This window comes from Benincasa hispida, chromosome 7 (assembly GCF_027475165.1).
Source record: "Benincasa hispida cultivar pf3 chromosome 7, pf3_genome.v1.1, whole genome shotgun sequence".
NCBI classification, from domain to species: domain Eukaryota; kingdom Viridiplantae; phylum Streptophyta; class Magnoliopsida; order Cucurbitales; family Cucurbitaceae; genus Benincasa; species Benincasa hispida.
Genome location: NC_143484.1, coordinates 61,147,842 through 61,172,901, shown reverse-complemented (window position 1 = coordinate 61,172,901; position 25,060 = coordinate 61,147,842). Strand labels below are relative to the sequence as shown.

General features: G+C 34.7%; 1 protein-coding gene across 1 annotated transcript; it reads right to left on the bottom strand.

Moving 5' to 3' along the window:
• Nucleotides 1-17,236: 17,236 nt before the first annotated feature.
• LTPG1 (glycosylphosphatidylinositol-anchored lipid protein transfer 1) lies at nt 17,237-18,273 on the bottom strand. Its single transcript, XM_039035930.2, has 2 exons — nt 17,838-18,273; nt 17,237-17,697 (listed from the first exon to the last, which is right to left on the bottom strand). The coding sequence occupies exons 1-2, from the start codon at nt 18,205-18,207 to the stop codon at nt 17,483-17,485; spliced, it is 585 nt and encodes a 194-aa protein (XP_038891858.1). The 5' UTR covers nt 18,208-18,273; the 3' UTR covers nt 17,237-17,482.
• Nucleotides 18,274-25,060: the final 6,787 nt, after the last annotated feature.

Sequence of the window (25,060 nt, the reverse complement as noted above, 5' to 3'; positions counted from 1 at the left end):
GAGAATGATGATTCTGCCTGGATTATTAACTCTGAGGTCACTAATCATGTTTGTTCTTCTTTTTAGGGGATTAGATCCTAGCAGCAGTTGGAGGCTGGTGAGATGACGATACGAGTAAGCATCGAGAACGTCGTCTCAGTTGTGGCAGTGGGAGGAGTCCAGTTGACTTTGCAGAAGAAATTTATCATTTTAGATAATGTTTTTGTAGTTTCTGAGTTGAAAAGGAACTTAATTTCTGTAAAGTGTCTGATATAGAGTAATTATACTCTAAATTTTCAATTGAATAAAGTGTTTATTCATAAAGATAGAATTGAAATCTGTTAAGCAAATCTGGAAAATAACTTGTATGTGCTAAGGCCGTTAGCAACGAGTTCCCTCCATAACATTGAGATGTTTAAAACTATCGTAACTCAAAATAAACGAAAAAATATTTTTCCAAAGGAAAATCAACTTTGGCACCTTCGATTAGGGCACATCAATCTAAATAGGATTAAGAAGTTGGTGAAGAATGGACTTCTAAGCGAGTTAGAGGAAAATTCTTTACTGATGTGCGAATCTTGCCTTGAGGGCAAGATGACTAAAAGACCTTTTACTGAAAAAAGTTATCGAGCCAAAGAGCCTCTAGAGTTAGTGCATTCCGACCTTTGTGGTCCGATGAATGTGCAAGCCAGGGGAAGCTATGAGTATTTTGAAGGAAATCGGACACGAGGATTTCCATGAGCAATGGAAAGATCTTTCCAAATTTCATTCGTATATGAACTTTACAATTACAATCACAAACGAAAACATGCGGTTATGCATAATATAGAAATTACAACATGCTTTACTATGAACACAGCAACAGAGCAACAAACAAACGTTCGTCTAACACAACCGCTACACAACACGAACACCGCGTACTCAAACTAAGTGATCGCCAAGGTCATGAACATCCCGAACACTATGAACGGCCTCCACAAAACCTCGACTGTGTCGAGTTGAGTATGACACCACCAAGAAGGTTACCTCGGTATTCTCGGTGTGAGAATCTAGAGGGTGGGCTCTGTGTGTATTTGGTTTGAGGCAGAAAACTGGAGGAACCACAATCATGTAAACGGTTGAGCAAGTGGGAGATGAAACAACCTATCGTATAGGTTGATGCCAAATTTTTTAGGAAAAGATATGCAATCGTCTAGCAAAAGCTATGCGATCATTTAGCTCATCACTTAGCTGAGTGTCTATCGTGTAAGAACACTCCATGATTATTTAGCTAACTCCAAGTTGTCGCTTAGTAAATCTTATTTACTTGACAACTTCCCGTGAGCAATTTTCAAGAATGGAAAACTCAAAATCAACCTTAATCAACATTACCAAAAATAGGAAAACATTTTTCCGTTTATCTCATGGTTACCATGAAACCACCAATAACCTCCCACTCAATTGGTTATTAAAGAAAAAGAGATAATTATCCAATAATTAATATTATTATAAATATAAATGATAACTAACTTACCATAATATATTTATAACCTATAGTTTTAATATTTCATCTCATAAAACATATACAACATAGTTCTTTTTCTATTCCATGGCTCTTAATGTAAATCTCATTTACATTAATCCTCCACTTGATATATCTCATACACCATACCGATCATATCATATCATATACAATCGAAATACCTCTTGTCAATTTGAACATTTCAAATCAACACCAAGAATTGATCCTCAACTTGAATCTATTGAGCTACCAAGGGGACCTTATGGACCTGTAGCTCGAAGCTCCAGCGGTACATGAATAACTGACTAAACTCTTTAGTCACGGGATCCACCATCCGTTAACTGCCAGGCACTCCACTAAAGACCGAAAGCTGAACTCTCTTTACCACAGATATATAATGTGTCCATCTGAACCAATCAACAGTGCGACAACCCTTCACATATCGCTCGTAAGTACTGCTCGGCCAATAACTGTTATGTCCATGTAGTTACTTCTAACTCTTTAAGTACCACTGAATCCTCTAATGAACATAAGTCATAGTTCTATTATGACTGAGCCCTCTCTTCTAAAGAGAAGTTGTGGCCACTATGTTCAAGCCCCGGAATCAGCCCTTAACGGAGCAATCTCTCTACTTACCCCTACTTTAGGGAAGGAGTGAATTCCATCTTGTGTAATTGAGTTCCCATCTCCAAAATCAGAAAAGTCCCAAAAAAGATAGGCATGTTGAGTTGTCAATCTGGCCACTCTCACCCATACTAATCAAATAACCGCCCTCAAAGGCATGAGTTCCCAAAACACTCAGAATTGAGGTTGTGTCATCTATGGTCGTTAGTTGAGATGTAAGTCTCCAGTATCAACGATGTTATATATAGAGTCTACCCCCGATCGCATGTCTCCATATGAATGGTCAGGATCTACCATCTGTAGTAGTTTACAACACTTGTAAACCTCTACAAAGTGGGTCGTATCCATAATGACACCAGAATCAGGTATCCCACCTTAATCCTTATACTACCGACTATTTAGGTTATCTCTTAAGGCATGATCCACTTGTATATCACATATACATGCTTAAGTTTACATAAGATAACCATGGAGTTTGAGTAAATACCAGAATGAAATAACAGTTATTTTGTTCATAAAACAATGTGTATCATTACAAACAATGAGACTCCGAGAGAATTAGGACACTAATCCCAACAATCACCCACTTGTCCTAATGCCTCGGGAGGCTAATGTACAATACAATATAAAATAAACTAGGTCATACCCTAGTATCATCTCCCACTTGCCATAGACAAGGTGCCATATGTCCCGCAGACCCAGACTCTCCAGGTGACCCTCGAATACTTTAGCCGTAAGAGCCTTTGTAAAGGGATCAACAACGTTATGCTCTGACGCGATCTTCGTGATTATCACATCATTGCGATGCACAATCTTCCTGATCAAGTGGTATTTGCTCTCTATATGCTTACCCTGACGATGACTCCGAGGCTCCTTTGAATTTACCACATCCCCGTTGTAACCACAATATAGAGTGATAGGCAAATCCATATTTGGAACAACTTTCAAATCTAAAAGGAATTTCCTCAGCCAAACAGCCTTCTTAGCTGCTTCACAAGCGGCTATTTATTCAGCTTCCATAGTGGAGTCCGTGATGCATCATTTCTCGATGTTTCGCCACACTACAACCCCTTCATCAGAGTGAAAACTGACCACGATGTTGATTTGCGAGAATCTCTATCGGTCTGAAAGTCAGAGTCTGTGTATCCTGTTTGGATCAGATTCTTATCTCCATACACGAGCATGTAGTCCCTCGTTCTCCGAAGATACTTGAGAATCGTCTTGACTGCCATCCAGTGATCAAATCCTGGATTGAACTGATACCAATTGGCAATCCCTACTGCATAGTTAATATCGGGTCTGGTACACAACATTGCATACATTAAGCTTCCTACAGCTGAAGCATAGGAACCCGTCTTATCTCCTCAACCTCTTGAGGTGTCTTAGGAAATTGATTCTTAGACAAAACGATTCCATGCCTGAAGGGTAACAAACCCCTCTTGGAATCCTGCATCCTATACCTGATCAATATTTGATCGATGTACGATGCCTGAGACAAGGCTAACTGTTTGTTTTTATGATCCCGAATGATCTGGATCCCTAGAACACACTGTGCCTCACTCAAATCTTTCATTTGGAATTGGACAGCTGGTCATTTCTTAATGTCAGTCAGATACCCTACATCATTCCCAATAAGTAGGATATCATCCACATACAGTACTAGGAAGGCTAATGAGTTGTTGATGATCTTCTTGTAGATACAAGGCTTATCAACATTCTGATCAAAGCCAAAGGACTTGACCGTAGTGGCAAATATTATGTTCCATGATCTAGATGCATGTTTCAGCCCATAAATGAAGCTTGCAAACTTTTTGTTCTTGATTTGGAACAATGAACCCCTCTGGTTGAGTCATATAGACGGTATCCTCAAGATTACCATTAAGAAAGGCAGTATTGATGCCCATTTTCTATATTTCATAATCATAAAATATGGCTATGGATAGGAGAATCTTAATAGACTTGAGCATGATAACAAGTGAGAAAGTTTCCTCACAGTCAACTCCTTCAACCTGGATATAACCCTTTTCCACGAGTCAAGCCTTAAAGGTTTGCACCTTTCTATCTACACCTCTCTTTCGCTTATAGATCCATTTACACCCAATAGGTCTTATCCCATCAGGTGGATCAACGAGCACCCAAACGTTATTGAAGTACATAGACTCCATTTTCTAGTTCATGGCTTTAATCCATTCATCTTTGTCAACATCTGCCACCGCTTTCTTAAAAGACAACGGATCCTCGACCCCATCATTTGAAATGACGTTCTGGGCTTCAGTCAAACCTATGTAGCGATCTGATGGGTTTATAACCCTCCCACTACGTTAAGGCAGTCTCAACTCTTGAACTGGTTGACTAGATGTACCAACCTCAACAACTCTTGTTGATCTTTCGGCCTGTTCAACAACTATTGTTGAACCCTCAGCAGTCTCAGTCTCACTAGAAATCTCACAAAAAACGAGCTTACTTCGTGACTTATGATCCCTCATGTGGTTTTCTTCCAAGAAGATAGCATTTGTAGAAACAAACATTTTGTTCTCACTCGGATCATAAAAGTATCTACCTTTCGTTTCCTTGGGGTAGCCTACAAAGAGGAAAACCTTCGAATGCGGTTCCAACTTCTTCGGGTTAGTCACTAGCACATGTGCCAGACAACCCCAAATCCTAAAGTGGTGTAAACTAACGTTACGACCTCTCCACAATTCAAAAGATGTTTTAGAAACCCCTTTCGAGGGAATGTTGTTCAGGATATAGCATGCAGTCTCCATTGCAAACCCCTAAAATGAGTTTGGAAGATGAGCATAACTCATCATACACCAAACCATGTCCAACAAGGTTCTGTTTCTCCTTTCTGATGCACCATTCTGCTGAGGTGTACCAGGGGCTGAGAGTTGGGATGCAATCCCATGTTTTATCACATAGTTCTAGAATTGGAGGTCCATATATTCTCCACCACAATCAGATCGTAGTGTTTTTATCTTTTTACCTAATAAGTTTTTAACTTCAGCCTTATACTCCTTGAAATTGTCAAGGGCTTCAGACTTAAATTGTATTAGGTAAAGATACCCGAACCTTGAATAATCATCAATAAAAGTGATGAAATATTCATACCCACCTCAAGCTCATCATACCACAGAGGCATGAATGTACAAGCTCCAAGGCTTCTTTGGCTCTGTAATCTTTTCCAGTAAATGGTTGTTTGGTCAACTTGCCTTCGAGACATGATTCACATACCGGCAAGGAGTTTTCTTCTAGACTCTTTAGAAGTTCACTTTTCACCAACTTCTCAATCCTATTGAGGTTAATGTGACCTAACCTTAGATGCCAAAGATGGGCGTTTTTCTTGGGAGAAACCTTTGGTCTTTTAGCTGTTGTTGCTTACTGAACATTTCAGTGTTAAACAAGGCTTTTATGACTAACAGCCTTAGTACATATAAGTTACTTTACATTGAACCATAACAAATATTTGTTCCATTCTTGAAAATAAACACTTTATTCTCAGAAAAGGAGACGGTATACCCTTGTTCAATGAGATAAGAAACCGAGATTAAGTTCCTCTTAATATGAAGTACTACGAAAACATTATCCAGTAACAGATAATTTTTTCTTGTTAACAAATAACTTCAGCCTACGTACCGCAATAGCTGAAACAACTCACGAGTGCCGACTCGTAGAGTCATCTCTCCCCATGGCAACATTTGCCAAGAACTGAATCCTTGGTAAGAGGAACTGACATGATTGGTAGCACCCGAATCTAGGATCCAGGCAAAATCGTCATTCTCTATCAAACATGTCTCCAAGACCAATAAATCAGATTTACTGTCTTTCCTCCTCTTTTGGAGAGTAGTGGGATCAGTGTTAGAACAACTGACATTACTGGTTTGGTCATCCATCCCTTTGTGCTCGAAAAGTAAGAACTAATGTTCAAACAAATCTTGCAACGAGTCCATGATCTCGCATGCTATGATCATTTCTCAACCCTTTTGGCCAAAACATTAGGTATGTTAGCCAAAATGTGAAGTTGAGCCAACGAATTAGCCTTCATCTACACCTCATATGCATTGCAAGCACTTTACAGTGCATCAAGGGTTGGGACTTGAGGACACTTCTCAACCATGATAAATACGAGGTCGTTTGACATGAAATATGTTTTACACGATTCTTTCCACTGTATGTAATCGATCATATTAAAAGCAATCAACAGAAATACTAACAAGCTGCTAAAAAGAAAGACACATTGACCTACGTTAGGTTTCACACAAATACTCGTTGTAAAACAAACAACATCCAATAAGGATTTAGTCATCATTGATTTGGCCAAGAGATCATTAACTTACTTAACAATCTCCCGTAAGTGTGACCTACCATTTTAGGCCCTAGAGATCTGCCCCAAGCAACCAATCTGAAGGGGGAAAATCCAATTGGAGAAAAACCTAAAGTGACCCTATCCATTTCTGGAGTTCACCTTGATCTTGACCAACTGGACAAAACTCATCCGAAGGGGGACGCTCCCAAGGCATCACGAGGGAGTACAGAATGATGTCACAGTGTGAACCAATGACAGAGGCCAGAGGACATGTTGACATACACCCTTCACCCACTTAATATAAACACTCTCTTCGTCCACCTTGATATTGACTCATGCAAACACCATTCGAAGGGGGATGCTCCCAGCAAACCATGAGGCCAAGCATGATCTCACGATATGAACATATAGGGAGAAACATGAGTGGAATCATATACATATTAGATACATCTCTTCCTCCTACTAAGTATTTTATAACCTAGGGTTTAGTTTACTTAGAAAAAACACGGCTAAGGATCTTAACTAAGTGACTTTTAGATTTTCCCAAGAGTAACTTTTACCTTAGATAGTTAAACAACTTTTGACCAATTGTCGCATGCTTGTAAAAAATATATCTAATTCACCTTTCCAGATAGGTTCCCAGGTAGAGGTGTTCCGTTTCTGTCAACTTAAAAACCCCAGCCTAGTCAGAACCCGCCTTAGACAAAAGATCCTTTATAGATATATTTAAAACAAATCTAATCTTTTATTCCAATCAATTTAATCCTATTAAACCGATTTTAAAAGATTAATCTAGGTTTCTAAACTCTTTAGAACCATTTGAACTTAGGTCTATCTCACTCCAATTTTAAAATCCTTTTAAAAAACTTGAGTTCACCCTAAGTCTGCATGTAACTCTTTCTTATTGATTTTAGGTCTAATTTCCTTTATAACACTTATAAACGAAAACAACCAAAACCACAAGGCAAAGCTAATACATGCAAGGCATTCATGACGATTATAAACAGCCTAAGTGTCATGCTAAATGCATTGCCCTTTCATTATGCATACACTAGTATAAAAGGAAGTTTACGAAAAAGAACGCGATTTGGGCATTTTCACTCTTCCTATTTGAGAGGAGTTATTGCCAACTTGAGGTTGATCAGTGTTGAGGGAAGTTTTAGGTTGCCAAGAAGAAATTCCCACGAATTGGAGCTGAAAGTTGAAGAATTCCTCAAGTGTTTGAGATTCTTGGGTTATCCGGATAGGTTGTAGAGATTGATGAATTTCAAGCTCATAGAGATGAATCAGAGGTTGGAATTTTAAGGTGAGTTAGTAAAGATGTCTGGGAATAAGTTCTTAGAAGAAAGTTTCAAGAGATTAAGTCTGGAATTTAAGTTATCAAGCTAAAAAATATAATCTGGAATATTTGGTTGGATGAACAAGCAGGCAGTTGCCCCCTAAGTACAAGCGAGCAGCTGACCGACTGAGGCTAAGTATGGGTAAGCCCCCGTCACATAGGCAAGGTAGGCACATCTTAAAGTCATTGAGCACCTGTGTGTAGACTATTACCCACTTAACTAACTGCAAGGTAAAACTTGGTTCAGGATGGTAATACGTTGAGTACCTATGTGTTGAGGATGCATCGAGTAAAAAGGAATGAGATGATGCATTGAATTCAATATGGACTTAGTATATATTAATGTTGAATAGTGAAAATAAGCTCAAGATGGAGCTAAAGGCATTAAGCAGGGCTCTGATCATTTTTACAGGGAAACGCATATAGGGAAGGCCTACAACCCTTTGAGGAAGTAACTCAAAGACAGTGAGTGACCAACTTTCAAAATTTTACTAAGTGTTCTATTAATGAATTTACAATGCATAGTTAGTTTTAACTTGATTTTCTTAACACATGACTTAAATATTGAAAATTGATGTTGAATGCATGAGTATAGTTTAACGACCGGTTTTAAATATAACTTCCATGCATTTCAACTAAGCTTTATGCCATGTTTTAGCATGAGACTAAGCTTTTCAAGGATTTTCTATAACATGTAGAACATGCTATTTTATGATAAAGATTCATGTAAAATTAAAATGATTAGACTTGTATGTAAAACCTACTCCTGGACATTTGTACCGAAAGTATGGTAAGGTGCCCAGTTACATGGAGATCCTTGTTATTGAAGATATGGTAAGGTAGGTAGGATCCTAGTCAATTTTACCTGTGCCTAAGATCTATGTTATCAACGTTGATGAGATCGAGCAAAAAGGCTCTCCCACAAGTTTAGGCGAGGAGTAGGGCCGCTTTGGAGGAAATGATGATGAGTTTCATTTTAGGGTTTTTATGTGCCATGTTTTCACTTCTTCAGCTTTAATCCTAAACCTTGTAAATATACTTTTAAATGTTTTATGGAAAGCATGTTTATGTTATTCTTGTATGAAAGCATGTTTCTTAAAATAGTCACTTACTGGACTTTTTAAGCTCATTTTTGTAAATGTTTTCTCTCCCCAAGTAGGGGTCAATATCCTAAAGCCTAGAAAATCTGCCAGTCAGTCACTACTCAGAATCTTCCAAGCATTTTGAAATTTAGGTGGTCCACTTTGCTATATTTAGACCCTAGTTTTGTCTATACATGTCATGGGGAAAAGGGTATAACTTGTGTCGAACTGTTGTTGTATTAAACTTGAGTTTCTAAAATCTATTAATGTATCTTGGTTTGGTAATTGTTTAGCAATATATATATATACACATAAATATGGTGAAATGTTTATGAGATTAGGGTAGGATGTTAAGAATATGAATTACTAATTAGGTTTAATAGGTACTAACGAGATAGGTTTACAAGAACAGGTGGGACCGTAATTGTCATAAAATGGTTGACAACTACTGTTTTCACATCCTTTCTCAGATTTAAAGGTTAATCTGGGAAGGGTTGTGATAGTATATGAGACTCCTCTCTGCTTGATTGTCTTCCTTATAACTCAGTGATCTCCCTTCACATGAAAACTTAGGTCCCTCTAAGTCTCAAATTCTTCCTTCTCGATAAATAACACCTTAGGCTCCCTCTACGCTTGAGGAATCCTTCTCCATAAATGAAGTCTTAGGCTCCCAATGAGACCAAGAATCCCTTCTCTTCACATGCGCCATAGGCTCTTCTAAGACAGAATATCTTATGTTCATGAATGATTCACACAATGACGTTGTAGAGCAAAAAATAGTGAACAAAGATCAAGAACACTTTGCTGAACAAAACGACCACCAAGAACAAATACACTCTTCACAATGAACAAATGTGGCCACCCTAAATGAGGGTAAAAAAAAATTCTTTGAAAATTGTGGCCAAATAAGGAAAGAAATTCCAAAAAGTTCTTTCTATCAAAATAATATCCACCATAAATAAGGAAAAAATCGATAAAAATACTTCTGCTGAGATTGTCCAGATTAGGAAATTAAAAAATCCCGCATATAAGTGCCAAATTAGGAAAGAAAAATATTCTTCAAGAAATAGTAATATTTGAGGCAGATGTTAAGACTTCATTTACGACAATTGTAAAAACCGCCTGAAGCTGCCTTAGAAAAATATAAAGATAATAAGCAAATCTCCAACAGTTGCCAATATGGAAAATCACATTGTCTTCCTTTCAAAAGTTCATCTAATTGCAAATCAAGTTTGTTTGAATTAATTCACACAATTCTAATAGGACAAACAAAAACACCTAGTTGCAGTTGGTTTTCATTATGTGATGGTATTGGTAGATGATTATTCTAGGTTTACTTGGGTTTGTTTTCTGAAAGAAAATAGTGAAGCACTGTTCAATTTTGTTAAATTTAAGAATTTTTTAGAAAATGAGTTTGAGAAGATAATAAAGTACTTAAGGAGTGACAATGATGGCGAATTCATGGCAAATGACTTCTTTCAATATTGTGACAACAATGGCATTCAATGACAAATGACTTGTCCTAACAATCCCCAGCAAAATGGGGTAGCTGAAAGAAAGCTAGCACATTTTTTTTCAACGAGTCTCTCATGGATACATGACAAAAACCTTCCACGAGAGCTTTGGGTAGAAGCAATTCAGTGTGCATATCATGTGATAAATCAACTACCTCCATGGCCAGGTAAAGAAAAGGCTCCTTTTGAGATCGTTTATGATATGAAACCAAGTGTAGACTACTTTCGAGTGTTTGGTTCAACTTGTTACGTTCATGTTCCAAAGGCAAAGAAATGTGTTTTCGTAGGTTATGACTCATGCAAGAAATGGTGGAAATGCATGGATCCTAAGACAAATAAATTATTTCATTTTTGGCCTCCCCGGTGAGCGAAGATGATATCTCCGATCACTTTTAGAGATGTTGTATTTTATGAAATACCTTCTTATTCAACCATTGAGCATGATGATGATAAAGGCAAGCTAAAGATGTTTTCTCAAATAAACATTGGAGATTCTTGTGATGATGATCCTCAAGGAGAATCTTCATCTTCAACATCAAATCCTTAAAGTGAACCTTCATCCTTAACAGCAAATTCTCCAAGTTTAGAAGATGAAAAGGAGGAGCCTACTTGATATAAAGAAGCCAAAGGTTCTCTAGAATGAGAGGCAACCATGTAAGAATAGATTGATGCTTTAAAAATAAACCAGACATGGGAGCATGTCAAGACCAGAATATTCAAAGCTAGTCACATGCAAAAGGGTTTATCGATTGAAGAAGAAAGCATATGGCAAACTTGATAGATTCAAAGCACGTCTAGTAGCTCGTGGTTTTTTTCAAAGTTATGGATTAGATTATGAAGAGACTTTCAATTCTGTAGCAAAGATGGTTACAGTGAGACTATATTTTCTGTTGTCGCTTATAAAAGTTGAAAGCTATGGTAGCTTGATGTAAAAAATGCATTTCTTTATGGCGAGTTGGATCATGAAGTACTTATGGAACAACAACTAGGATTTATCTCCCAACAATTTTCTAACCATGTTTGTCGATTAAAGAAGGCATTTTATGGCCTCAAACAAGCATCACAGGCTTGGTATGGTAAAGTTGCTCAATATTTCCTCTTTTGTGAATTTAAAGTTTCTGACTCTGACTCTAGTTTGTTTGTAAAATTAGAATCAAAGAAAAAGCATTGGTTCTGTTATAGGTGGATGACATGATAATCAAATTTCTCGCTTGAGAAATGATGTATCTGTCCGATTTGATATGAAGAACTTGGTAGAAATTGGATGATTTCTTGAGTTAGAAGTTGAAAGATTAGATAAAGGCTATTTTGTATCTCAAAAAAGGTATGCAAAAGAGCTTGTAGATCGTTTTGGCATGGGGAGTCAAAAGAAATGGCTACTCCTGTAAAGACACGTCTCAAGTTGGAAAGAGAAGATGGGGAGTTACTGAAAGATCAAGGCTACAAGGTTTCGACAACTTGTTGGTTGTTTGATTTATTTAACTATCACAAGACCCGAAATTTCTTACTCAGTTAGTGCTACTTCTCAGTTTATGCAAAATCCAAGAACTCCACATCTAGATGCTGCAAAAAGAATCCTTTGATACATTAAGGGTTCACATACCTATGGACTTATTTACAAAAAATGTGATAATTTTTTGCTCAAGGGTTTTACTGATGCAAACTGGATAGGTGATGCATTAGATCGTCGTTCAACTTCATTTCTTAGTGTAGCAAGAAGTAATCTATAGTTGCTTTATCTACCATTTAAGCTAAATACATGGTAAAAACAATGGTTGTCCAGGAATGTGTTTGGTTGAAATGTTTGATGAGAGATATTTTTTCTCAAATTGATTTTATCGTCGATTTATTGTGACAATGAGAGTACCATCAAACTTGCCTCGAATCCAATTTTGCATAGAAGGACAAAACATATTGATGTTCTCTACCACTTCATTCGAGAGAAAGTTTCGAGTCATGAAATTGAACTCAATGAAATCTCCACTACAGATCATGTTGCAAACCTATTTACAAAGGCTTTAGACAGGTCTAAATTTGAAATTTTCAGAGATGCTCCTGGAGGCATGGATCGCAAGCATGCACTAAGGGGGATTATTACAAATTAGTCCATTCTGTTGTCAGCTACTATCTTTAGATTCTGTTTTTTTTATTTGTAACTACTCTTTAGGTTACTCAGTCCATCTTCAATATAACTACTTTACTTTAAGGATTCACCAGATAAATAGCAAAATTTAAGTTTTTATTAGGATAAATAGCAAAAACTTTTTAAAATTGTAAAAACGGCAAAACTGATTATAAAATTAGAAAATAATTATTAACAATTGTTAAAACTACCCCACATGGAATTTTAAAGGTGTGAGAGTTTTAACACCGTTTGAAAACAACAAATACACTCTACCTAGACAACTATCACATACTAAACAATGAAGTGTCTAATCCACATGTACAAGAAATAAATTGTTTTCTTCAATACAGACTTGCTCCTAAAAAGTAAACCTACTCTAGTGGGAATACAAGATTGAAATGAATCGAAATCTTGGAAATCAACGATTTCATTGTTGCCCTCAGAAGGTTGGGAAGAATGATAATGTCTGCTAATTCATTATTCAAATATAATATATTTCTAGTGTTTGGGGCAACAAATGAGACATGGTCAACCACTACACATAAATCAATTTAGGGGGACTCTGATAAAACTGACATCAACCACAAAATATCTTTATCTTCAACAATCCTAATAAGATTTGAATTGGCAGAACCAATCTGGTACATTGTCAAACGAGATATAGTTAACTCACTAAAATGAAAAAGTTTACCTTTGATATATTCTAAAAATTGTTGGAACCATGAATTTGATGGAATGTACGCTTCAAAATTTCGAAAATCAATAGTGAGAATTCTCATCCCATCGACCATCAAAGAGGAGTCTAATTCATTGTAAAGCCATAGCAAAACCATTAGTTTGTTAAAGAAACCACAACAAAACCTAAAACAATGAACACTTTAACAAAAGTTATGGCCATTTAATAACGAAATGATATTTCTTCTTTCCAAATCGTTAAAATGATAGCAAAAACATTATATAAAACTAATTTATTAAGAATATGAAAACTATACAACTAATTTATTAAGAATGTATATAAAAAATTGTGAAAAGAATGTATATAAAAAATTATGAAAAAAAAAAAATTAAAGATTTGAATAAAATTGGATACGTATAAAGTAATGAAAAACCATTCAAAGATTTGAATTAAATATATGGATAAAATAAAAGTTAATAATATATGGATATTTAAAATATAACTTGGTAGAAAAATTGGGATATTTAGTTAAGGTGAGATTAATTTCAAAAGTGGTTAAATGGAATCTAAAATAATAATAAAATATGGAGATTATGTTAGCTACATGAGTAAAATGAGGAGGGCAGGTTAAGGAATATCAGCAATTATACATAACTCGACACTGTTTTTATTAAGGAAAATCAGAGATTTAAGAATTTATGGTCATGTACATGTTACCATAAATCCTATTCATGGATATTTTATCATTTTTTAGAACGATACCTTAAATTTTATTATACACTCCAATTTCCTTTCCTTTAATTTCTACTGAAGTTTGGTTAGTTGTTTTTAGGGAAGTTTATTAGCAGTAGCTCTATAAGTTCACTATACTGTTAGACATAATAATAAAAAGAGAGCATTTAATTCATATTTATTGATGTCACTTTGTGTTACATTATTATCCTACCATTGTTTATATTCCATACATATATCCGGGGGATTTTTTAATGGTATATTTCACGACTTATAGTTTATATGCATTTTGGAACCATTTAGTAAATAATATCCCATTTTTTGTATAGGTTTATAACGAATATATCTAGGTATAATTTACTATGACATCGTGCATATAAATATTACTAAATTTGGGATATATTATATAAAATGCTAAAGTTGATCATTTTGATCAAAGTTGTCATTTGCGAAATTTTGTGTGCATGGGATGCTATAAGATATAATTTCTATTTAAAAAATAAATAAATTACAAAATTGGTCTCCATGGTAATTTGGTGAAACGTTTTATAGTGTGAATGCTATTATTGAAGTCCACTCTTCATTATTTCATTGTTCAAAACTCTTTCGAACGCAACCATAAACATAATCCAACATTATTTATTTTATACATAAATATTTTTTTTTCTTTAGATTTAAACTATTAAGATAGAGATTGAAGATTCAAATCATTACCTTCACCTTTCTTATATTATAAGATATATAATTATAAAAAAAATCATAAATTTACCAATATATTAATTTTTAAATTTTTGAGTGATGGTCATTTATTAATATTGAATAATAAAAATGTAAATTCGAGAAAGATAAACAGAACAATTATGTTCAAATGCAATAATGATGCATGTGGATATTTATTTTGTATAATATAGGCTTATTTGCGAAATTTTCTGTTCATATCATGATTTCATTCAATTATTTACGGTCGAATTAAACACAGTTCAATTATTAAGACAATTATATAATCTCTAAAATGGCAATTTCGATTTTCCAAATTCAAGTTACATTTACATATAAATTGTTTTTATTGAATAAATGACATGTAAGGAGACTAATTAATTAACTCATCTACTCAAGTAGGTAAGGCATATCCAATAGCATATATTTATGAATGGTAGAAGGGGCTTTTGATATTCCCCTCAGAATTTTGAAAATGATAGCTATTATTCTTATTTTTCCTCTTCCTAATATTATCTTTTTTCAGAGAAAGAATATGGGATAGGTAGATTAGAGTATGGGAGGGGTAGATTTGAATTTTTAAGCCACATTTACTAGGGATGTTCAAAAAAATCCGATGATCCGAAAAATCAATCCCAGTTTGGGTTGGCAACTCATTTGGGTTGGGTTTGGTTCAAATAAATAAAAATTTTATGGGTTGGGTTGGTTCACAGGTTCACTTAATATAATCTAAATCAACCCGAACCAATCCGAATTTATTATTAACTTTAAAATATATTTTTTTTATTACTTATAACACAATTATTTATATATTTATTGATTTTATTTTTATTTAATTCAAATATTTTTTTATAATTTATTCTTCGACGACTCTTAAAAGTGATTCATTTGTACTTTAGAAAAAAAAATTCATTATATAAATGTAAATTGAGTTGTTAATTTTAATTCAATATATGAAAATAATTAAATTAGGTTTTTACATATTTATGTTTTACTTTTTTTTAGAAAAAATTTAAATAAATGATCTAATTAACTCGAACCAACCCAACCCAAATATTTTATGGTTGGGTTGGGTTGGGTTCATTTTTTAATAAGGTTATTTGGGTTGAAAAAATTTACAACTCGAACAATTGGGTTGGGTCTAAAAAGTCTTTCAACCCAATCTAATCCATGAACTCCCCTAACATTTACAAATTTATAATGGAAAATGGTGTAATTTTAATGAGATTCGATTGATAGGTCAATCGTAATGCGTCGCAATTGCAAACATAATTAGATTGCTTTTTTATTACGTTTACTAAGAATTATGAATCTGTCACATTTACTGTTCTAAACGGTAATTGTAATAAAAAATGTGACCGTATATTGTAATGGTAACAATAACAATAATCATAACAATATAGATTAGTGGGTTCCACATAATTTTGAAATGCAATAAGATTAATCACCTTCAATTGTATTGCATTTTTCGATTACAAACTTAGATCTCATATTTCACTATGATCACGGATCACAAGTGAACAACGAAAATGTAATTAAATGGGACTTACTTTTTAGATTATCACCGATTTATTTTGTTTCTCCATAGGGTAAATGTGACCTTAATTTCAAATAGATAAGAGTAAATGTGAATGATGCTTATGTTGACTTTCTTAATAATGTTACTTAAAAACTTTGGTCAAAGTTGAGAATATAGGTAAATTACACTCTTTTAAAGATTCTAATATAAATCACATTTATGGTGAATTGCTAAATGTACGATTTTATAAACATCACAAATTTGAAATAATAAAAAAAAAAAAATTCAAAATTTCTCCTTGACGTTTAAGTATGGTGAAACATTTTGTCTATAAATTTTCAAATGCGGCAATTTGATCAATCATATATCCTAGTAGATAATAAAAGTTAAATATATTGTTTTTATATAGGACAAAATATAATTTGTTCAATCAAGTTTGAGGTTAATGTCTATTTAGTTTCATGTCACACTTTTACTAGATTATATTATTTTCAATGAAGTGATTTTTTTTTTTTTTTTTTTTTTGTGTGTGTTTTTCCTCCTCTCTTTCTCTTTCAGTCCTTCCCAATTTAAGTCCCAAGTTGCTTCTATGAAATCAAATTTGAGTAGTAATCAAGAAGATGAAATGGGACATTTGGGATTTGAGAAGAAATATAAAGAAGTGTAAGTGTGCGACATAAAATACATCAAACAACAAAACAACAAACGGTCCTAAGGTGGGAAAAACCTACGATTATAGTATCTCATTCCTGGCTTATCACAAAAGTAAAATTTAAAAATGTCGTCGAATCCATGATAAAAATAATAATAAATTAATATAACATTTGATCTATTCATGAAAATAGTAAACACGTTCTAGATATTTTAGGACCACATTCTAACTATCAATTAATTGAAATGAAATCTTATCTTATGCATCTCAAACAATACCTAATCTATAAGCTAGGTTTCACAAGATTATCTTGTGATAATAAATAAGAAATATATATATTTCTTTTTCTTTTTTCTTTTTTCTTTTGTGTAAGGGACTCAAGTATTACCTAATTCACAATTAATGAAACTAATATGGAAAGATGTGGTGTATTTATGGTGACGCAACCAGCGGGCACAAAAGAGAACATAATATTGTTTTGTAAGAGCTTCTCATTTCCATTCTTCAGAAAATTAGAAATGAAATACAAAGGAAGGCCATAAAACAAAACGCAAGAGTCTTAAGAAACCTAAAACATTTTGTCCTAAAAAAACAAAACAAAACAACAAAGGAAGTATAAAAGAAGAGTCCAACTTCCAGTTTATCCAAAATCATATTGAAGCAAAAAAAAAAAAAAAAAAAAAAAGTACAGATTTGAAGAGAACAATATAGTTCTACTTTTATCCCTCACGCGTGATCGGCGGAAGGAATGCTGTGAAAAAGATTACCGCCATTGCCACCGCCATCAGAGCGCCAGGAGAATTGGCTGCTATCTTAGTACCAGAACTGCCGTCGGGACTCGTCCTTGTCGTCGTTGATGATGCCGGCGTCGCGGATGTCGTAGTGTTGCTAAAAATAGCAGCGTCGGGTGAATTTGCTGGTAACCCCAGAAGCTCTGCCGAAAATGATAATAAATAAAAAGAAACAAAAAGTAGTGACCATAATTAAAGGTGGTATATGTATATGAGTAAACAAGAAAAAACGTAAACAAGTTTAGAAGATAGAAGAGAATGAAAGGAGAAGAAGGTTAATTACTAGGGCAATAGCTGACGCTTGAGTTTTTCAAGTGACAAACAGAAGGAAGCTGAAGAAGCTTGATCTCTTGAATACCCATGCTCTTAATCTGCTGATTCCCATTATGAGTCTGCTGTATAAAGAAACACAAGCACTTGGGCTTGCTTTCTTTTATACCTTCAATTGAGTCACAACACTCCTTACTCGGCGCCGCCGCCTTCCCCGTCGCGTACTCGAAGCAACTCACCACTTTCTCAAAGTCACTGCTGCACTCTTCTTTCAGATGGTCGTCTTCAGCTGCCTTCCCCGGCCTTCCCATTAAACAAACCATCGCCACCGCCACCAACAGCGCCGCCCCAACTTTCCTTATTCCGCCCTTCATTTTTCTCATTCTTTGCAAATAAAATATAATGAACCGGCCGCTTGGGCTTTAATTTATTTATATATGTATATTATAATTCAAGTGATTTATGGAACCGGATCGGGGTAGTTGGGGTGGTCTTCAATTCCCGGTCCGGCTACGTTTCTGCTCAACTGTGACCATAATTAATGCGCCTCAACTGTACCACAAACCGCGTGGCTTGCCTTCTTACACGTGTCCCTCTCCTTTTGCATGCACCAGACTTTGCACTTCATTTCCTTATACGAGTTAAATTATACATATAAATAAATATATCATTAAATTTTGCCATATGTTTCCAAATACTCTCCACTTATGAAAGATAAGTAGCAATATCATCTCTAAATTTTCATAAACATTTCAAAAATACTTTTACATTAGAAATTCTGTAAAGAATTAATTTTGATCAAATATATTCATATATAATGAAAATTTAATTCATCACATGGTTATAAGTTATTGTCATTTTTGTTTATAACTTTAAAAAGATTTTTATTCTTAGAGTAATTTTAAAACATTTTAGATGTTTAGGAATAATATCGTAACATTTAAAAATATAAGAGTATTGTTGAGATAAAGAAGATATTTTTTAAGAAAAAAACAAAGTTACTGTACACACTTAATGCGAATTGAGCTATATTGATGGTTTTGGCAAAGAAGGAAGAAAGTTAAAAGGGTATTTATTATACTGAGGCTTTATTTTGTTCAAAATGTGTGTGCCGGTATGTATCAACGGCTGAGATCGATCAATCCTTTATTTTTATCTTAATCGAACTGTAGCGAACTCTCGGCAGCTGGAGGTTTGAAAACTTTCAAATAAGGGGAAGGGGAATGGTTGGGGAGCCAATGTCCAATTGTCCGGAAGTGCATTTGTTTGTGCATTGTATTTATTGCGATTTTTTCTTTTTGACAAAAAAGTATTTATTGAAATTTGTACACTATTCTTCGTTCTCATCCAGCCATTTATTGATGTAGCCGTTAAACATGACCGTGGTTATATAACTTTGGTTCACCGTAATATTTATAATAGCTTTAAACATTACTTTTTATTTTCATTTATTTTTATAACTTTGGTCCACCGTAATATTTATAATAGCTTTAAACATTACTTTTTATTTTCATTTATTTTAATTTTTCTTACTTTTAAATTGTTTGTTTTAGTCGGTATATTTTAATTTTAGTTTATCTTAATTATTATACTTTCAAAACTTTTATTTTGGCAACAGACAAGGTCTAAAACCACAAGTGAATCCAAGACTAAGAGAAAACAATGGTTTGCATGGGCTCCATACATCCGAAAAAGAAAACTTAAACCCTCAAGTTCCAAATCGATCGATCGAGCTCATGGAGTTTCACTCAAGAAAAAATGGTCAATTCGAACCCGTCATACATACTTTGTAACCTTGGGGCCACATCTATCCTGAAACTATTGGTGTTGTACGTAACCCCAAACAAGTATTAGAGGAAGACCTTATAAACAACTCATTTTTTCAATGTCAACGGGTAGGTAACTTTGTGCTTAGTTGTGCTAAAATACTCATTATACTAATTTAGGCATTAGAGTATATTTGACTAGGCACTATATCAAAATGAGTATTTTCATGCAAGTCAATTTCATGAGACTAGAATAGGTTGAAGGAGTGCTCAAGGCCCGCGTGCGAGTTTTTTGTGCCTAACATACACTGTAAAAATTAAATGACCGATCTTGAACCCTTCATTTTCATTTTTAATGAAAATTTTGTGGTCATTTACTTTTTAAGTCACTGTTTATGTTGTTGATAAATATATTAAACAATTTAAATATAACTGAATGAGTTTGAATTTGAAATAAGAGATTTTGAAAGTACTTATTATATAGATCAAGATGAGTCTAGTTCAATTGACATCAAATATGTGTTATCAACTTTGAAGTTAGAGGTTTCATTCCCACCCCACATATTATTAAAAAACAAAAAACACTTAATTTATTGAATAGTATACTGAAAATAAAGTACGAAAATTAATAAATAGGACTGGTTGCACAAATAACAATCAGACCAAAAATAATAAAAAATGTTGAATAATGATAAACAAATTAGGGATATGGTACAAAATTAGCACCAAATATCACTGATAATAGTTATCAGTGATATGCTATATAGATAAATAACTAAAAAAACCACATGCAGCCCAACATTTCGCATTTTTTCTTCCAGTTTTCTCAAATTGAAAACTATCACTGATAGCAACTATCAATGATAGCAACTGATAGTAGTTATCAGTGATAGCCACTATTAATTGCTATCGTTGATAGTTGCTATCAGTGATAGCTTTCAATTTGAGAAACATTAATACAACCTTAAAATAGTAACAGTTGATATGTCATCTTTCAATCTGCTATCAGTTTTCAATGGCTATCATTGATACACTTTAGTTTAATCGATTGTAATCAAACTTGAAATATTAATACCTAGGGCTATCAGTGGATATCGATAATAGACTTTTATATGTAGTTATCAACTTTTGAAAGGAAACTATTATCTTTCATAGATTAACATTTAAAGCTATAAATGATAGAAGTCTATCAATACGAGGTCTATAAGTGACTATCTTTGATATTTATCTAACTCATATCTCCAATATCATTAATATCATTCATTTTTTTGGGAATGTCCTAAAAACTCGCTATTCGTAAATATTTGTTAACATATTCTATTTATCAATAAATATTGAGTATTTTATTCATTAAATTGTTATTGATATTGCATTCTATTCTAAAAATCCAATAAATGAATCCATAGCTATAATATGAATACTTTAACTTGTGGCAACATAAAAGAGGGTCAAGGTTTAGTATATAGCCAAAATAGTTTATAAGTATATGGAGGAGATTGGGTACCTCATCCAGGTAACACTATTGGATGCGGCCCATTTTGTATACTGATATAAATGACGTGATCCAGAATCAATGTGGAGACATGCGAGTAGGGTCATCCTATGCAATGAGTTTTGCATAAAACTGAATCTCGAAATAGTCACTTTTCTTTATAACAATCGTTTACTATTAAAACTGACTATTTCAAATTTCAATGACCTAGGGTAACTCGATCTTAATCCGAGCTAAACTATAAACTCCTATTTATTCGAGATTATCCATTGATTTGCATAGGTGAGAGTAGTCCAACAACACTACTTAATAAGCCTCCTATTTTGGGGATAAGACCGGATAGATAGTTGGGGACATAGTTCTACAAGATGGGATTTACTCCTACTCAACTTAGGGTTAGCAAATAGGTTGTTTTCTTAAGCGTTGATTTCTGGTCTTGAACAATGGGGCCCCAACCTCTCATAAAAGAGGGTCATGGTTTATAACACTACAAGAAACCGCACTTCTCCCGACATCCAAAATTTTCGAAAAATAGTGGGAAATGTGTCGGGAGAGATCTTCCAACGACAAACGGATCATTGAGAGTTTGGTTGAGAAAAATCTGTTAGGAATGGAACTCCCGACGCAAGAAAGGATTTGTCGGGAGTTGTTCCTAGAACTCCGATGCATAGAAGGGCGCATTGGGAGTTCCTCTAACTCCCAATGGTTAGTATAAATCGTCAGGAGTTCTAGGAACTCCTGACGACCTCTTCTATGCGTTGAGAGTTCTAGAAACTCCCGACGGCCCACTAGTGCATTGGGAGTTCTCAAACTCCCAACGGGCTGTACCATTCGTCGGGAGTTAGGGGAACTCCCGATGGCCCAATTATGCGTGGGGAGTTTCTTCACTTGTTGAATATTGGCTTTTAATTTTTTTTAAATTTATAATTTGTAATTTTTTAAAAAAATGTGATCTGAATAACCTGTAAAGCATCATTAACCCACTCAAACAGATTCACATAATAAATAAAACAAACACAACAAATTCTATATTATAACAAATAAATGAAAAGTTACAAGACAGTTTATAAAAAAAATTTGTCTTCAAAAATACATGAAAGAAATAAGATGAAAACAACGTCAAGAAATATGTCTTTAGAATACAGAAAAGAAAACAACGTTTGGAATACAACATCTTCAACAATCGTCTAACCTCATCTCCGAACAACATCTTACAACAAAACAAAAATATTCAAATGTCATAAACTTCCAAAAACAAATAAAAAAAACTCTAAGTTCAACTTCAAAACGACGTTCCCGATGCTCATAAACATAAAAAAGCATACAAAAATCGACAAGTTCAACACCTCAATGATTATAACCGAACTCTACCTACCTCCATAATATTCAAACTTCATAAACACCAACGAACACAAAAAAAAAACTCCAAACTTTCACCCACTCCCTACAACATGTTCAAACATTCATAAACATATATAAACACACAAAAACTCCAAGTTCAATGACAAAACGAGTATAACCTAACTCTACCCACACCCAACGACATTCTCGACGCTCATAAACATAAAAAAAAAAAAAAAAAACACATAAAACCTACAAGTTCAACTCCCTTCCTACCCCCACAATATTCAAACTTCACAAACAAGAACAAACACACAAGAACTCAAACTTTCCCCCCAAAAAAATCTAAACCAAACTTTGACTCACCCCCCACAACATGTTCAAACATTCATAAACATCCATAAACATACTATAAGAAGTACTCATATTTTCAAACGGATTGAACCTATCAGAAGCTAATCCTAAACGAACATTTCGGGGATCTAAAGCGAAATGAGGAAATTCATGATCAAAATGTTTCCACCCCTTTGCATCAGTTAGATGTCGCAATACATCCTCCGTTTCAACTCGCTTATATTTATGCCATCTCATGTTAAAAACGCCTTTTTTTAATGCGAACAATCGGTTTAATCTCGGTGTCAATGGAAAATGATGCAATACCTTATATGTTATTTTTTTTATCCTTGCTATCATTAACTTTGTACCAAGACTCACCACAAACGGAGCATTATTGCAAATCTACAAATTCTTTTCGATATAATACACAATCATATTTGCATGCATGAATAGACTCATAAAATAGGCCTAAATCATGTAATTTTCACTTAGCTTCATAAAAGGAAGTAGGTATAGCGATGTCAGCTAGAAACGTTGCTTTTAACAATTCCAGCAACATATCAAACGATTTGTTACTCCAGCCATTGAGAACTTTGATATGCATCAACTATTGGGGTTGATACCCTAAAGTCTCATGTCCTATAGTTTGTAAATAGTTTATACGAATACTTGTGTTACATGTTTTATTTGCTTTACCACAAACCAATAAACATAAAATCTCTGGTTATCTGTATGTAACTTAAGCATGTATGTAGTGACATACAAGTGGATCATGTCTTGAGTGATAACCAAAATGGTCTGTAGTATATGGATATAGGAGGAAAACCTTATCCTAGTAACGCTACGGATGCGGCCCACTTTGTGGAATGGTCACAAGTATTGTAACTTGTCACAAATGGTCTGATCCTGATCATTCGTGTTGGGGACATGGGAGCGAGGGTGTCATAAACCTCGATCACGAACGCTCGAACAATTAGCAAGATTGTAAACCTAAATGCTCGAACACTACGACTGCAACACATCATGATCACAACGAACTCAACACAACGAATAGCCTCCAAAAACCTCAAACTATATCGAGTTGAGTACGACACCACCACAATGGCTACCTTGTATTCTCGGTATGAGAATTCAGAAGTGTGGGCTCAGTGTGGACTTGATTAGAGGAAGAGATTGGAGAAAGAACAATCATATAAACGATTGAGCATGTGGGAGATGGCAAAGGTCTATCGTATATGAATAATCTCATACCGAGATTTCCATGAACAGGTTTAGATCGCTTCGATTTCACAGTGACCGAAACACAAACGATATACATTCCAAACATACAGTTATGCATATAAAAATCATTATCAGCATGCTCAGAATACAATAATTAACAAGGAAAAAGGTTCATACCAAATGAAGACTGTCTTTGTATGTCTGAACCCTCAGCAGCGGAAAACCTCCCACCGATCTACCAGCACCCGGAGATTATGTCGACTGCAACAGCACGATCCGAACGTACACGAACAATGCAGTGGGGACGACACCACCACAAGAGAAACTCGAGTATCCTCGGCGTTAAAAACCCAAAGAGTAGGCTCTGGTGAGTTTGGTAGAGGACGGAGAAGAAGGCGTCGTGTAGACGATAAACAAGTGGGAGATGAAACTTTGCTATCGTAGAGTAGAAATGCTTATTGTATGGTAGAGCTACACGATCGTGTAGGAAAGAATGAACGATCGTTTAGGAAAAATATATACGATCGTTTAGAAAACGCATGAGGTAAACGCATGAGTTGGAATCCACGCGATTGAAGCCATGCGTTGAAGGGTGAAAGGAATTCTTCCGTTGGACTACGAACTGAAGAGACTTATTGTTGCACCTGCAAGAGCAAACGTACCACAACCAAGGAAGCAGTCATATATCCAAAATAACAATAAAAATAAAAATAACCTATACTAAGAAAGCAAAGTAAAGATAGAGCAGAAGATGTCCCTAAAAAAAATAGGCGTTTGTCACCGCAAGGAGTCTTCCATGCAGGAGATGGTTCTCAACTGCTTGGGTCAAGTTGCCCTGACCATTGGAACTTCCGAAAATTGTTGGGCACATGCGACCGTCATGTGCTTAGAATTACCTTTAGCTCTTTTGCGACTGATTTCCCTTATACCTTGGGGTCAACATTGGCTTTCAGTGCATCACCTACACTTCAATATTGTTTGCAACCTGGTCGCACATATTGCAATACACCCAAGATAAATATGTTTGCTCGCAGAAACACAAAACTTAACAAATATTTAGTTGCCAAGTCCCCGGAAATG